Source organism: Linepithema humile, chromosome 3, assembly GCF_040581485.1.
Source record: "Linepithema humile isolate Giens D197 chromosome 3, Lhum_UNIL_v1.0, whole genome shotgun sequence".
NCBI lineage: Eukaryota > Metazoa > Arthropoda > Insecta > Hymenoptera > Formicidae > Linepithema > Linepithema humile.
This window is the reverse complement of record NC_090130.1, coordinates 18,039,906-18,057,140: the sequence shown is the minus strand read 5'-3', so window position 1 is coordinate 18,057,140 and position 17,235 is coordinate 18,039,906. Positions and strand designations below refer to the sequence as shown.

At 36.8% G+C, this 17,235-nt stretch overlaps 2 protein-coding genes across 4 annotated transcripts; one reads left to right on the top strand and one right to left on the bottom strand.

Moving 5' to 3' along the window:
* Window positions 1–1,432: 1,432 nt before the first annotated feature.
* On the bottom strand, window positions 1,433–7,111 carry LOC136999113 (uncharacterized). 2 transcript variants are annotated; one of them, XM_067352662.1, is made up of 2 exons: window positions 5,891–7,111; window positions 1,433–5,754 (listed from the first exon to the last, which is right to left on the bottom strand). In XM_067352662.1, the coding sequence occupies exon 2, from the start codon at window positions 4,015–4,017 to the stop codon at window positions 1,435–1,437; it is 2,583 nt and encodes an 860-aa protein (XP_067208763.1). In that variant the 5' UTR covers window positions 4,018–5,754; window positions 5,891–7,111; the 3' UTR covers window positions 1,433–1,434. The 2 variants fall into 2 exon arrangements, with proteins under 2 accessions (XP_067208763.1, XP_067208762.1); XM_067352661.1 differs by having other exon boundaries at window positions 5,896–7,110.
* Window positions 7,112–7,767: 656 nt separating this feature from the next.
* On the top strand, window positions 7,768–14,529 carry LOC136999114 (uncharacterized). 2 transcript variants are annotated; one of them, XM_067352664.1, is made up of 3 exons: window positions 7,768–9,132; window positions 10,197–10,288; window positions 11,356–14,529. In XM_067352664.1, the coding sequence occupies exon 3, from the start codon at window positions 12,914–12,916 to the stop codon at window positions 14,285–14,287; it is 1,374 nt and encodes a 457-aa protein (XP_067208765.1). In that variant the 5' UTR covers window positions 7,768–9,132; window positions 10,197–10,288; window positions 11,356–12,913; the 3' UTR covers window positions 14,288–14,529. The 2 variants fall into 2 exon arrangements, with proteins under 2 accessions (XP_067208765.1, XP_067208764.1); XM_067352663.1 differs by lacking the exon at window positions 7,768–9,132 and having other exon boundaries at window positions 9,914–10,288.
* Window positions 14,530–17,235: the final 2,706 nt, after the last annotated feature.

Genomic DNA, 17,235 nt, shown 5'->3' with positions numbered 1-17,235 from the left:
AGACCAATCTAGCTTTTTTCCAAGCTTTAGGGAATTTCCCCTCCCTAAAACATGTATTAAAACAAGAAGTCCATACCTCCATGAAATCTCCGGCACATCCCGAGATTATACCCCCCAAAATCCCATCCGGTCCCGGTGCCTTCTTGCACCCTCGTAGTTTCTTAATCGCATCCTTTATCTCTACCTCTCTAACATTAATATCATTATTCCAAACCGGAAGGAATTCAGCCTGTTCTTCAATATCGTCTCCCCCATCCGGAAACAAAGCGCGAACAATTGTAATAACATTCTCAGGTGGAAGCGATTCACTAACCGTGTGCGACGCAGGTCTAAGCTTTTTAAATACTAATTTATAGGGAAGACCCCATGGATCCTCGTTCAGATCTCTAAGGAGTTCATCCCACGCCTTAGCTTTAGCCCTTTTTATGCCCATTCTATAGTTCCATAGGGTGGTACGATATTCCCTATATCTAACTAGAGAATCTCCATTCGCTTTTTTCCTGGATCTAGAGAGAACCCTCCTTGCCCCGACTACAGCCCTCCTAAGGGCATCGAGTTCGCTACTCCACCAATATGCAGAGTTGCGAAAACGTCCACTATTCCTAGGCATGCTCAAGTCACTAATTTCATGAAGTGCTTTATTCACCCATTCAACGATGCGCTCAGATGTAACCAGGGTCAATTCGTTATAGTCCCAGGCTTTCCCCACCGCTGCCATTTTTAAAGATTCTACATCTAATTTCTTAAAATTCCACTTAGGAAAACTGCAGCCAACGGCTAGTGACTTTTCTCTAGCTAGCTTTGACTTTATCTCTATACTAATTAGTCTATGGTCCGAGAGAGTAACCGTATCCTTTTCAACCTTGCATTTCAATATTAAATTTCTTGCTTTTGAATTACAAATAACTAAATCAATAACCGATTCCCCGCGATATCGAACACAAGTCGTTGCAAAGGTATCATTAACAACAATTAGATTTAAACTGTCCAGCCAGTCATTCAAAAGAACACCCTTCTTATTTTTACCTCTCTTATCCCATTTATTATGGCGAGCATTAAAATCCCCCAACAGCAAAAGTGGGGAATTTTTGTACTTCAAAATAACTAGCTGAACATTCTCCAAAAATTCATTATATAAAGGTAACGGTGTGTTGGGTGATATATAACAGCTGACAAGAACAATATTATTCCATTTGACAGCGCAAAACCCGCGACCTGTCTCCAAACGCATCATCGGAGAAAATCTATTTTCTTTCCTACGCCACCAGATGGCGGCCTTAGGAGGTACGGAATTATCTTTCACCCACCTGTCATCTTCGGGCACAGAATTCGGCTCACTCACAACAGCGAGTCCAGCATTCCTTTCTTCCATCAAGTGACCCAGATTATCTTGTGCCTGTCGTGATAAATTTACATTACACTGTAAAATTAACATTACGAAACAAATTCACCGCAATCCATCGTCTCCACAGGAGACTTCGACGAGCTCCGAGGCCTCCGAACCTCAGAATCCTTACTGGTAGAGGGAAGGTGAGTAAAATTTCCAACATTATCTTTATTTACAGAATTTAAAGTGTCAATTCTTTTAGGAGGCACCGGTTTACACACTGCGCTACCAACCATATGATCCGCATTAAGGCCTCTTTCCAAACACACAGGACACACAATTTTGTTTTTACAATCCTGCGCTTTATGGTCTACCTGGCCGCATTTGTAGCAGTCAAATCTTCTCACCACAACGCTGGGACATCTCTGTATAGTATGGCCAACAGCGAGGCACCGGAAGCATTGCATAGGCCTTGATTTCAAGGCCTCAACTCCGATAGTTGACCAACCAATAGATATCTTTCCTTTTTCCAGAACTTTGACAGCAGCCGCGATTGGACACTGAAGAAAAATTACTCCAAGGCCCCCACGCATATGTCGGAGAGCACTACAGGTAATGTTAACAACATCGCACGAGCCTATCTTAGATATAGCCTCCTTAACCTCACCTATTGTGACAGAGTCATCGATACCTGTCAGCCGGAGCTGCGACCTTTTGACAGGCCTGCGCAAACTAACGCCTCTCACATTAAAAAATAATTCCCTTAACTTATTGTATAGCAAGTCTGCTTTCAGGTCCGCATCTGCTCCCGGTATCTCAATGAGAACACCTCCGTTCGCAGATCGCTTAATTCTTGTGCCTGAAATGTTTAATTCTGCCAGAGAAATCCTTTCTCGCGCTCGACTCAATACGTCCGAATAAGTAAGTTCGCACTCATCCAACAGTATGGATACGGCAGCCGTATCAGGAATTTTCTTCTTAAGATTAGATAGTAGTTCTAAATTTAAATTACCACTCTTACGATTCTTTCTTATTTTTTCAGATTTAGATCCCGCATCATCCGCAGAAGGCAGACTTTTAAGAGGAGTTGAACCCCTTCCAGAAACTCTATCCGCACCTCTCCGATTCCTACGTACCGTCGTCCACGCGTTTTCATTCTGTTCCGTCAGAGATTGTATAAATTCATTTTCACTAAAGTCAATAACCCTGTTAAGAAAGTCAATCGATTCTGAGTCTTCACCGCAAATATTATTCGTGGTTTCATTTAACTTCCTTCTTTTATTATTTTTTACTTCATTATTAACTTCGTTGTCTTGTGAGGATAGAGTATCCTCACTACGTTCCAAATTTAATGTTTTTGTGACTTTATTTTTATTTTTATTTTTCTTTTTCTTAATGTTCTTTTTACCACTCGGGTCATTAGATACCTGGCGGTCCGTAGGTTTTAGAAAGGTGTCTTCCTTCCAAGAAACCTTATCGCTATTACTAACCTTATTAATTCTTATATTTTTTTGCAGCGAAGACGAAGCAGGACGATCCCCCAGGGCGACAGCAGATTCCCGGGCAGCTGATCCAAAGAACGCCTCCTTCATCTGCCTCATCTCATAGACCATCCGGTTCATCCCTTCTCCCAACCTGTCCAGGGTATTAATGATGGCGAGATCCAGACCCACTCTGTTCTGAAGATCACCAGTCACTCCACCCCCACACTCATCAGGTAACTTTACACTAATTGGAATTTCACCAAAAGTTTTTTTATTTCTTAAGTCTCTATGCCCACCAGGAGAAGCAGAAGCTGACACCAACTGATCCACGTTCCTCACACCAGCATCATCAAGCATTACAGGTGAATCCCTTCCGTCATTATCATACTCAGCCTTAATGCGCTCCCTCCTTTTAACTTCCTGAAGTTCTACTTCTAAGGAGTCAGCCTTGCATTTATATTCTAGTGAAGTTTTCTCCAACTCATAAAACCGTGACTTCCAGTACTCTGGATCTTCCTTTGACGACGCCTTTATTGATAACAAGGTGCTGGCTCTTCGTATAACTTCCAGATAAACCTTCATTTGACCACTAAAAGATCCTTTAATATTGGTGGACTTTCTTCTAATGTTCTCAATTTCGTTTACCATATCCTTTATTTTATAGTTAATATTTGACGCATGATCCAGTTCCAGACCGGCCATTTCTTCGTCAACCCTTTTCTTACTATTCACCGAGAATCGAGAGCCATATCTCTCTTCCTCATTTTCTTCACTCGGAGGTGAACCCTTCTTTTTCCTCTTCCTTCCACCTGTGTATTGCACCTTACTAAAGTTAGTCTTTGTTTTAGATGTATTGGAATCACAGGAAATAATTTCCTCAGAGTCTGAATAATCAGCCGTACAGAACATGGTGGTAGATAGAGGAGGACTCGCAGAAGCACGAGACATCTCAACCTCATCGGCCACCGGAATACGCACACCCCTCACGGAGCCCGGACTAGAGTCTCTTCCAGGCAATATCGTAATGGCAGTGTCTAACCTCTCTATGCTAGCGATAGCCACTCGGTTCTCCACGCTCGCCGCAGACGTGGAGGCCAGCCCTTCGCATGATGCCGACCCGTGGGGGACAGGGACAATACCCCCCACGTGTCGTTTCTCGGTATCCGACGCCGAGACGTTTATATCCATTTCCTTACTCATTTCCATTTTGTATGCTTGGTTTTATTAACAAGAGTATCCTTCTCTTGGTGAGACCTTGATAATATTAAATTAAATTAAATACTGCAGTCGAAAGTTGTCTCACTCTATTTGTCTTAATAGAATCGCAAAGCAGTATATACAGTCACTTTCATTTATAAAGCAGTATCACTTTCCATTAAGAAAACGAAGTAATCCAGTCTATAGAGTCAATTCAATACAACCAATACTAATCAATTTATACTGTTCAATATCTTAATATTAATGTCTTAATAGTTCATAATTATTACACTTAACATGGTCCTTCTCATAGTTTATTATTCACAATTCTTTAATAACAACTTACTTGTTTTCTGTTTCAGATGTAGCCGCTCAACATACCAAGATGATCACTGCATATATTAATATAGTATATTCATTCATTTACCACTTTATATTTATCAATCAATAAACCTCCAATTGTACATTTCAGATCACACCAGGTACCGTTCAGAGGAAGGAAGGTAGACCAAAATCACAATAAAGAATTTATTAATAAAGTATCCACTTCAGATGTAACCATTTCTTGTACAAATTGAGTCCTCGGTATGCAATAAACGAAATAACATACAAAACAACAAACAGCCACAAATTTGCAACCACCACATTCAGTAACATTCTTAGTCTCAACAACCTTCACTTCATTATCCAATCCATCTCATACCAATCAACCAATTATACAAAATTGAATAATAATACATCTGCTCCAATTATAAGTTTAGAGTTTTCATTTCAAATATAGTAAGCAACTTAAGCTAAATTGAATCATCTAATTATGACTAAATAACGCTTATCCGTTTACTTATTATAATCCTAATTAATTATTTATTACTATTTCAGATTCACTATTTTAAGTAATGATTAACCAATATAAAACATTCATTTTCATCAAAAACAAGAAGAACATCATCCTAATCTCATTCTGATTCAACTTTTCATATATAGTAAGTATAGATTAAGTATAGATAAAACTAATCTAAACCATCCACACTAATCTTATTAACGCGTATTTCTTATATTTAAATATAGTCTAATTATTTATGTATTTCTATTTTAAGAGTTCATTATATTAAGGTAATGTATAATCACATATAACTAAATACTATCTCTCACGCGTACATTTATCATTCATCCAGAATAAAATTCAATACGCATAGAATCATAGTATCATAGTCTCATTTCTGGTTGACGTGTCTACATGATAACCGAAATCCATATCACTATCAATCACTATCATAATTTCCTCCAATAACAATCAATAATGCTTCCAATTCAAATACCACACTTAATACAATTAGTGTGAAAGAACTTCCTGACAAATCCAATAATTAGTTATTTATTTCAAATCTAACTTCAAAATTCAGAATTTAAATCAGTATATTGCTCATATCTGATCTAAAATATTGATTTTGTTCCTTATCAATTATTCAGTCCTTATATATATTCTTCTTATAATATAGAATTTAATTAAAAATGTCTAAAATTATCAAAGTCATAACAGTTCTTAATACACCTTATATAACAAGTCAGCACATTAACAAGAACATTTATCATACTATATATATGTGTCACAAAGACACTACGCATATATTCCCACGATGATCAAATCCAGTATCTCATACGACAAGCAATCCATATGGTACCATTTGTCATCAATTAATCCTTACGAGTACAGTCTCAACACCATATAATTATATAACAGCCAATCTGCAAAATATAATAATCAGTATCTGCATACAAAACATAAACAATAGTGTTCAAAGTCATCAAATCAATTAAATGATAAATAATCCATTCATTGTCTCATACGAGGAACATTAACAATCGTCTAATATATATACACCTTACATATGTGTCAAACTCATATAACCATATGCAACTTTAATACTGCACATAGATATTCCAGGCAGGATTTACAACTGCACCACTTAACTCAATCATTTCGACTCACTGAGAAAAAGTAGCGTCTAACTTAATTAAACTCCAGATACTCAGTTCTCGCCACAAAAATAATGCACTTATAGCTGTCAATAAATCAATATGTCATAAAATGCAGTTGCATAGATAGGCAACTCCAGTGACCGTTGCACTAAAAGTCACTAGACTATGCAGTAAAATACTGATAATAGAAAGATATCAGAAATAATAATCAAACTTTATCAGATGCACCTTAGATGTACATAACCTCACATCTTACATATATATAACATTAAATCTAAAAGTAATAAGTCTACAAACAGCTCATATATCAAAATCATTAACAGATCAATAATCATTCATAGTAGTAATAGTGATAATCTAACTTGAATAATCATTGTCAATAAAGATTCATTTAAAGATAACAAACAATTTATAAATCACTCATGAATATAAGTATGATGCAAAATAACATCTCCAGTTCTTTTATCACTAACAGAAGCCAATTCACTTCCAAAAGCTCACTCCAATTGTTAATTAGTTTAACTTTAATATGTATAACAACAGCTGGCATGAAAGGGTTAAGCACAGTACACCATACTTTACCTCCCAAAGACAACCAAAGTTCACCAACTCACTAGATGGGCGTCTATGGCGTCCCATGAACATTCGTATACATCCTTTTCCTATTAATTCTCAGTAGATATTTAATAATAACTATATCTAATTTACATTCCATCTGCCTAAACTCGGGCGTATATGCGCATGCGCTGGAGTTATCCTTGTGCAGTCTATTATCGCATTATATGTCAATTAATGCACATATATGCAACAAAAAGGACATGAAACCAGATACAATTAGCTCTAATAATTATTATTATAAAAGAAAACCATCATAAAGAGAATAATAGTCATCGAGTTCATAAGGCACAAGGTCTCATAACCTCACATTGCCTAGCAAGATATCCGTAATAAGATAGTCAATCAAAAAACAATAATAAATCATAAAATTTCACCAAAACTGATAATAAGCAATACTTTAAGCACTAGTATTACTATTTTCCCGTTCTTAGGAGCCTCAGACAATCCAAAAGAAGCCACACAAGACAGAGCTGCACAGAACACATCCTTCTCGCTCGGCGGCCACGAGAGACTCAACCTATTTTAACCTATTTTAACCTATTTTAACCTATTTTAACCTATCTTAACCTATTTTGTAACGTCCCGCTAAATTTTCATTAACCAATTAATGATGAAAATTTTGAAAAAATCTTGATAAGATTTTTACAATAATAATTCTTGTAAAATAATATAATTATTATCAAATCCATCATTTATTCTTTTTACGACTTACGAATAATAAATTTGCTAAAATATATTGTAACGTCCCGCTAAATTTTCATTAACCAGTTAATGATGAAAATTTTGAAAAATCTTAAGATAAGATTTTTACAATAATAACTCTTGTAAAATAATATGATTATTATCAAATCCATCATTTAATCTTTTTACGACTTACGAATAATAAATTTGCTAAAATATATTCAACTAAAATTCAGACAATACTCGTTCAGAGGAGAAACGCTTACATAAAAATAGAACGCTTATTTGGCAAGGCATAAAAGGCCCCGAACTTCATCGACTTATCAAAGAAAATTTAAAGGAGAAATACATAAAATAAAATAAAGAAAAACTATCAGTAACTATATCTCAATTAGTCGATAAATCAATAAGAGGAAGATAAATTGAAATAAAGTATATTGAGAGAACATCACACTTGACTAAAATTGCGACTAAATTGCTTAGGAATTTACTCGGCATAAATAGTCAAATTAATAGTAGATACGAGTCGGTGGCGAGAAACGCTGACGAATATTTGCTAAGTAAAGTAGCTGCGAGTATCAATCAGTGGCGAGAAACGCTGAAAGATATTCATGAGTCAGTGGCGAGAAACGCTGGCAAGTTACTAATCAACGGATGAGTGGCAGGCATTCGTAATCTATCGTTGAGTGGCAGGCATCGATAAGACTAAATATCAATTAATGGCGAGAAACGTTAAAAGGTATTTGGTTACAAAAGTCGAGTATCAATCGGTGGCGAGAAACACCGACAGATATTCACACATTGGGCCCGAGGCCGCTATAATCACTTTTGTTAAAGAAATGATAAAAGGAAATATAAGAAATAATAATTGGGCCCGAGGCTGTTATAATAAAATAAAGTGGAGGAGACGTGAATCCTCTCCGATGCGAAGGTAACTCACTCCACTTGGATGCCGATACAGGCAGGAAATATAATTTATGAAAGATAAGAACGAAAGGAAGAGATAATATAAAAGTCGTCGGGAGATATCAAGAACTGACGCACTTACTCATCCCATTCGCAAGCCGCCAAAGGAGCAAGAGGCGACGCGATGGCTAGACATATGAAGAGATAATAAGAGGAAAGTTATTAGAAGGTGACGTAGGAGGCGACGCGATGGCGACTCACCATCCCACTCCACTCGCCTATCATCAGAGATAATATGTATTTCAAGAGATAAAGATAAGACGAGGAAAGTTATTAGAAGATAACCTTATCAAGAGATAAGGATAAGCCGAAGAAAGTTATTAGAAGATAAACTTATCAGAGCTGATAAAGATAACAGCAAGAGGATAAGATATGACAGGGAAGTACCGAAGAAGATAAGAACATGCAGTCATCAGAGGCGGTGCAAATGTCCCTACCAGTGACTCAAGAGATAACAAGTGCCTATGTAACTAATATGCAGATAAGCGATAGGAGCCCCTTCCAATACACTTTCAACCGCTCATTGGAGAATCCCAACGAGATAGGAGGCGGAGACTCTCCCATCATTGAAACTTTAATCCAATCATCGTAAGCCAAGCGTAACACCCCTCCACTGAACGAGTGGGCAAAGGCCCATATATACGCGTACCCCAGCACATTTTAGACAGTGCTAGGTGCTAAATGCTAGGTAAATCTTCAACCAGTAAAGTAAAGTAACTAGTAACTCGTGAAATTAGTAGTACTACGTGAATTCTCAAATTGAATAGTAGTAACTCGTGAAAACCTTTGAGCAAAAAATAATAAAGTCAGTGCTTGTGCAGCTGAAGAAAAAGTACGGAAGAGTACTAAAGAAATAACTTTGAAGACAGGAAGGAAAACGTAAGTCTTACAAAGAATTGATTTTAACTTAATGTCCAATTGAGACATATTGAAACTGAACGGAATTAAATACAATTGATTAAGAGAGTTGAAACAATTTAAAACAGAACGGAATTAAATATACTTGACTAAGAGAATTGAAACGATTCAAGGAATATGATTTGATGAAAATAATAGATCATATTATTATTATTTTGCATTTTGTTAATACCATTATATACGTTATTAACATTGTTACGAATACATTGATATTTTATGTAATACATTATATGCTTATATGTACTCACATTTAACTTGCATATTCAATTATTATTATTCTATAATTACTTAAGAATATTCAATATAAAACATATGTTACACCATACACATTTATACTGATACCCACATATATATATTATACTCATATACTATACTTATTTGAATAAATATATTATCACTCTATATTAAAATACTAATGAGAATATTATTTTAATACTTTTATTTATTGTGAGTGAAGATTGACTTCGAATCAGTGCGCGTTTATCTTATTAAGATTTCAGTTATCGCAAATAGAGATTACGGTTACCGGTCGGTCTGTCAATTTCTCTATCCATCCGCATACCTGATAGTGACTGAACGGTACAGTCTGTAATAAAAGTTTTTCGTGACCATAGAAAATACAGTCAGTGTCAAAAGTTTTCCAACTATCCGACACTTACCTAACCCTTCACGAATTCCTTCGTACTCCGTTGGAAGTAAGCACGTGTTTAGAGAATCTGCTGTGCGGACAGCCGCACGTGGACTATCGAGACACAGATCTGTAATATTTGGTGCGGACAGCCGCACATTTATCAACGGATCATATCGACCAACATCCTTCTATGATAATCCATTCCTATGTCTAAATCCAAGACACGACGAAGCGGAATTAAGTATCACGCGCGTAAACTATTGAAAGAGTATACATACATGTATATACATTACATACAATTTCTCCATTACCAGAAACAATTAATGGACACAGAGAAAATCAATAATAATATTACATTGTCAAACTAATATTGTTTTAATCACTATTTTCTTAGATAATTTCTTCAAAGAAAGAAATACATTATATCGCAGACCAAATCTGAATTTGGCTCTAGCGAAGGAAAAGGATTAAGATTTTGATATCAAGGTAAGACTAAGACATCATATCATTTAATAAATCTTTTGTTCCTCTACTTACCTATACCGAGTATTAAATAAACCATGAATTTTCTCTTTAGATGTCGCATCAAATACATATAAACGAACGACATCGTCCCAGTATTGAAATCTTTCCGCGATATAAGATAGATATACAAAATATTTTCTTTAAGAAGATTCTATATTGTGTCAAGGCCTATTATTTTCAAGTTCGTAACGGTCAATCGAACAAAGTCTGTTACGAATGCCTGGCACATCTCCCTAACGCGGCCAGACAAGATTTAATCTTAAAATTAAGACACAATTTAATAGTTAGCATACATTTATCTAAATTAGAACAGGAATATAAGTGTTGCATCTGTAATAGAATCACGGGACATATCCGACGTCTAAATGAATGTCGCTCTTGTCAGTATCGAATGAATAATTTCTTGTCATCCCTAGACAAGCATGAATTAAAATGTTTCTTCAATGATATACAGCAGCAACCATATCCATTATACACTTCTGTCCGTTATAATATAGAGATAACAGGTGTATATAGGCACGGTGTAAGAATCATCCTTAAGACAGTGGTTAGTTTAATATACCATGTACTTAAATTAAGATTGAGGAATTATACTGAACACCCAGAGGGTGGTGCATTTCGTGTTTCAATAAATTAGAGACATAAATATATAAATATACATATATCCCAAGTATATTTTAATTACTATTAATTAATTATTAGATTACATCATATTAACATTTAAAGATGGAAATAAAGAACAAATAATGTCAACTCTAGTGAAGCTTATTTTACTAAATACAGCCCGTTGTACATTAGATACTATTTATGTTCATAAAGATAACCCATATGATAAGTTGTGCCAAGATTGCATGATCCACGATCCTGATTTTAATCCGATAAATTACTATAAATATCGCAGACATAGTGTAGTAATAGGGATCACCCCACGTTTAGAATTTTGCACCACGTGTGATAATATTCTTTCTTACATTAGAAATGTGAGATCATGTGTGACTTGCTTTAGTCACTCCGTGAGTTTCTTACAGACAAGGACTCAACAACAAATCCAGGAGATATTTAACGGCGAGCCTACAGTAATAGCTATCGCACAATTAACATCTGCTATACAATAAAGGAGTCGATCTGAAGATTTCCTTGATACCGATGGCCGATAATGGATGCTCCTTGTGCCAACCGGTGGAGTTACTGCTCAAACAACAAGCGAAATGTCAACGAGGGTTTTCTTACATTTTAAGAAGGACTGGTAAAGAAGTTTGTGGAACGTGTAGGGATAGATTTCATCGAGACGACCTGACTCTACCCAACCAGTTCCACCTGTTGACTTTATCTTATAAACCGCTCATTAAGCGTTGCGAAACTTGTTCAACTGTATTGAATGACATATACTCGTTCTCAGAGTGTTCCCTGTGCAAGAGCCTATTTAATCAATACACGAGAAATAAAGGAGTCACTCAATTAAGGATTCTTTATGAAGAATTAAAGGAACACCCAATCTTAATCACTAGACATAATAATAGAATGATATGTATGTCAGATCACTACAGCGACTCGTGCTTAAAATTAGAATCATTAAGAAATGATGTTAAATTGCTAATTTAAGTTTCATAATTACACTTAAAACTAAGTCCGACTCTATACTTACCATAAGGACGGATGAAGAAATAAATAACCTAAAATTGTAAAAAATCAAAGAAGTGGTTTTATTGGTTTTATTATTCTCTCTAAAGTAGAAAATACACACATATCCTAGGAAAACCGACTGCGACGTCCAAATCAAGAGACGGCAGCTACGCGATTTTTCCAGTGACCACCTGTGGAGCAAACCACATTAATAAAACTGGTGACAGCGCCCCTTAGAATTATCCACATTAATAGTCTTCAGGAAACGGGTAACCATCGTCTCGACGACAAGGGCCTCTTGTTCCTAAAGACGTACAATACCGCGTTGCAACGTAACTTCTAGGAACGTGGCAGCGGCGGATTATATGTAACGTTGGTAACATCATCAGTGACGGAAACGGTAAAGTGCACCATACAGGATCACCTGAAACAAAAAGGGATTTCATATGAAATTGGTGAGTTTGGTGGGAACCGCTCTCCTTCGGTTCATCGAACTCCTGAAAAGAAAAAGGAATTAATAAAAACTTACCGCAAACGTTAGGACGTCACATATATAAAATTGGTGACAACGGTGGTGGGATTTCCTGAAAAGAAAAGAGAATTAATGAATACTTACCGATAAAGGGTCACCAAACACATATAAAATTGGTGATAGCGTTGGAATACATTATACCGTCAATCCCTCGTAAGATCGTTACCTAGGACGTCACATATAAAATTGGTGACAGCGGTGGGATACGCTCACCTTTAAGATCGTCAGAAAGACGGTCAAACAGCCCTGATATCGCCTTGTCCGCCTGAAAGAAAAGAAAAATTTGATATTAATAATTGAAATATTATAGACAGTGGTGACAACTCACCTTTAGGATCGTTATAAAACGGTCACACGCACCGAAACTATAAAGAAGAATAATAAAACCGTATGAAAAGTGGTGGCATACGCACACCTTAAAATAAATAAAAATGGATAAAAAGGATAAAATGGAAACACGCAGTAATGCCAAATCAACAAATCAATCGTTGGAAAGCATGAATAAAGCAGAATTAGATTTCCTAAAAGTACACATAACAGAACAAGGAAATAGATTAACTAAAGAAAAGGAAGCATTCAATGCAGAAAAACGAAAAAATGAGCAGGAAATGGAAGAAAGACAAGCAAAGTTACAAGTAGAAAAACAACGGCTTGAACAAGAAACAATAGAAAGACAGGAAAGGTTGCGAAAAAGAGAAGAAGAGTTCGAAAGAAGATTACTTGCGGAAACAAGCAGAGAACAAACACGAGATCTTCTGTACGATGAAAACGAAGACTTATCAACTATGCGACGCAACGACAGAGGACCGGGACCTCAGCAACAATATCCTGATTATAATCCGCGAGACTCGAAACAACGCTACTTAACACCAGAACCGATCCCCGCATTTCCAGACGAAATGCAAACGCCAAGAGTAACGTTTAGGGAAGCACTGGAAACTGTTCCAGTATACGATGGATACAACATGACAGTTTCACAATTTGCAAGAGCTTGCAACAGAGCAAAGGAAATCATTCCACCGTCATCCGAAAGAAATTTAGTACGCTTATTATGCAATAAGCTAAAAGGAAGAGCATTAGTAGCAGTGGAAGATGAACCATGCCACAATGTGGAACAGTTAATTGATTTACTAACTATTGCCTTTGGTTCCAGGAAAAATTTGGATCAATATAGAGGAGAGTTGAGCAACATCTATATGAGACCCAATGAACATATAATGGATTATATCAGAAAGGTCAAGGATCTTAGATCCAACATCGTCGAAGAAGAAAGACGTAAATACGGCAATCGAGGAACAATTCTCATGGAAGACACCGATAAATTTGTTGCGACTTCTTTTTGTGAAGGACTACCTTCTGAATACAGATTACAGTTCTCGCTAAGCGCCCGTCAAAATCCGAACATGGCCTATAGAGAGGCACAAGAAATTGCTAGTCGCATAGAACTCGACAAATCAAGGCACTATAAACCTTCATACGACAGGAAACAGCCAATAAACAATTATACAACGCCTAAATTGTTTAACCCACAACAAAATAACCATCGTGCACCTAGACAGCTAAATTACGCTCCGGAAGAATATAAAATGCAGAAGAATCAATTGCACGAAAAGAAATGCGAATACTGCAAGAAAACCGGGCATTTAATCGACACCTGCTGGACGAAACAGCGCTTTGAAAAACTAAAACAGCAGGGAAACGGGACAGATCCGTCGAGGAAATGGGACGCAACTCGGGCGGATCCTTCGAAACGAATGCGCCCGATAAATACAATCAACATCACGAAGACACAAAAAACCAAATAACTGTGTTACATCCGAACACAGTCTCACCGTTGCCCAGTATTAACTTAGATATAGATGGATTAGCAGGAAAAGCTAATTTCATGATTGACACTGGAGCACGTTTAAACGTTATAAAAGAGAGTAACATACTCCCGAATTTCCCCATCGATTATAACCACCAAACACAATTGAAGGGAATATCCGAATCCAAAGTAACGACAATAGGAATGATCGAAGTATCAGTGTTTGAAAATCCAGTTACATTTCATGTAGTAAATGATGATTTCCCTATAACCCAGGATGGAATTTTAGGACACGATTTTTTAGAAAAGGCATCAAAAATCGATTTTGAAAAACAATGCATAATGTGGGCCGGTATAGAAATTTTCTTTGCCGAACCTAACAAAATAATCATCCCTGCTAGATCGCGTGCTACATTCTATGTAAAAATCGCGAATCCGGAAGTAAAATCCGGATATGTACCCTCACTTCTCTCACGAAACGGAATTTTTGTAGGAAACTCATATGTGCATAACCGCAATGGACGTGGTTACTTGTATGCTACCAACACAAGTGATGATGATGTGGCTCTCACCATCCCTACGGTGAAGCTGATAGACATACGTGATGCATCCGAGATCAGCTCAACAAACAACGATGATGTTCCTCCCGATCCACCAAAACAAGAAAGTAACACACACTGTGGAAACACTGGACCGGAAGTAAAAGAACACAAAAGGAAAAACAGAAAGGTATATAAAAATAGAGAAACCACTCGGGAAAATTCTAAAAACGTAACGAAACATGTAACTGATATAGTAGACACCTTTACCGGAAAGGAAATTTTATTGCTATCTGGTAAATTTGAAAACGGAAAAGAAGAAAATAATAATAGAAAAGATCCGACTTCGAGATTACTGCGATGGCGTCTTAAATTGGCGGAATACGAATACGACGTAATGTACAAAGCCGGAAAAACAAATGTAAACGCTGACGCACTATCTCGAAATCCGATCACAAAGGAACCGCCTAATATTTTAATCTGCGATAATGAAAGCGATTCCGATGAACAAATGTTCGATTCCTCTTCAAGGAAAAAATCTCTCGCTGCGAGAGACGCGTCACGAACAATTCTAGAAAATAAGGATGATGCGACATCCTCAAGAAATAATGACCGACAAATAGATAATGAACACTTCTCGGATCTAAATGATAACGATAAAACCCGAGAAGACCGACTTCTTGATAATGTAAACGATGATGCCGACAGTGATTCATCGTCTATGCATAGTGCAGTCTCTGCCGTACCAAGAAATAAAAGCGATAGCGACGAATCGGCAGATGATAACAATTCTAGCACTAGTGACGAAAGCAATAACTCGGAAATTTTCGAGCCCTTAAACCCGCAGTATGAGTTAAATAAACCGGAACTTATATTTGTGCGCGACAACTTTCTTATGCGTAAAGATAGTTTGGTTATTTTTGCTACCTCAAGGGGCGAACCTTGTGACGAAGGCGCTCATATAATAATAAAAACCTACGACGAAATAAACTTGTCGAGCCAATATGTAGGCCGAGCAAGAGTAGTAAATATGACCAAGCATCAAATAATAGTGCTCAACGTAAAAGAAAGGTCGAATCAAACAACCGACGTAGTTATATTCAAGGAAGCTATTCACTCTCTGTTAGACGTGGTTGTAGAACTTGGCTTAGACGCCATTTCAATCTGTAAAGGTAGCGTCGCAGAAATTGAATGGCTTGACGTTAAAAATTACATCCAAAAGGTATTCACCGGCGTATGCGTCAAAATATATGTATGCGAAAATTACATAAGAATACCCGATGTTAACAAGCGACAGGATATCATAAGAGAATATCACAGTAATGCCATAGGAGGACATAAAGGTATCACTAAAACCTTCAACAGAATAAAAAATAATTACCATTGGCCGTATTTAAAAAGAGATATTGAACAGTTTATAAATAATTGCCATGAATGTCAATTAAAGAAATTAGTACGGGTTAAAACAAAACAGCCAATGATAATTACAGACACTCCGGATCGCGCTTTTGACAAGATCTCGATGGATATAATGGGCCCTCTGTCCATTACAAATTCTAACAATAGATACGTATTAACTATCCAAGATTTGCTAACAAAATATTGTGTGGCAATACCGTTGAGAGAAGCCTCTGCGATACAAGTCGCCGACGCTTTGACCAACGATTTTATTTGCATTTACGGATCTCCTAAGGCAATACTAACTGATCAAGGTTCACATTTTATCAACAGCCTCATGCGTTTAATCGCAAAGAAATTCAGAATTACCCAATATAAGACTTCCGCTTATCGTCCACAATCGAACGGTTCGGTCGAACGATCACACCACGTACTGTGGGAATATTTAAAACAGTTCACAAACCGAAACAATTGGGACGAATATTTAAAATTAGCTTCGTTTTCGTACAACACCTGTGTACACGAAGGAACTAAATTCACACCTCACGAATTGGTATTCGGACGAGTAGCCCGTATACCAACTGGCGATCCATCGCCTAGAGACATTAATAATGAAAGTTACGTACAATATATTACTAACTTATTTTACAAGCTAAGAGAAACACAGGGACACGCAAAAACGAATCTAATCGCCGCCAAAGAGCGATCAAAATATTATTACGATAAAAGAGTAAACGCAATTAACTGCAAGATAGGAGACTACGTTTACTTATTAAAAGAACCGCGTAAAGATAAGCTATCTAACCAATATATAGGACCTTATGTTGTAGTAGATATATATAGAAACAACAATGTAAGGATAGATCTAGGAAGAAATCGTTACAGAATAGTGCATACAGACAAACTCAAGTTGTGCAAAGGAAGAAGTGCTTCGCATATAAACGTAGTGCAAACGTGCGAGCAGTTAGAAGCAAGGAGAACTTCAAGCAGCGAGGATGGGTCCCCTCAC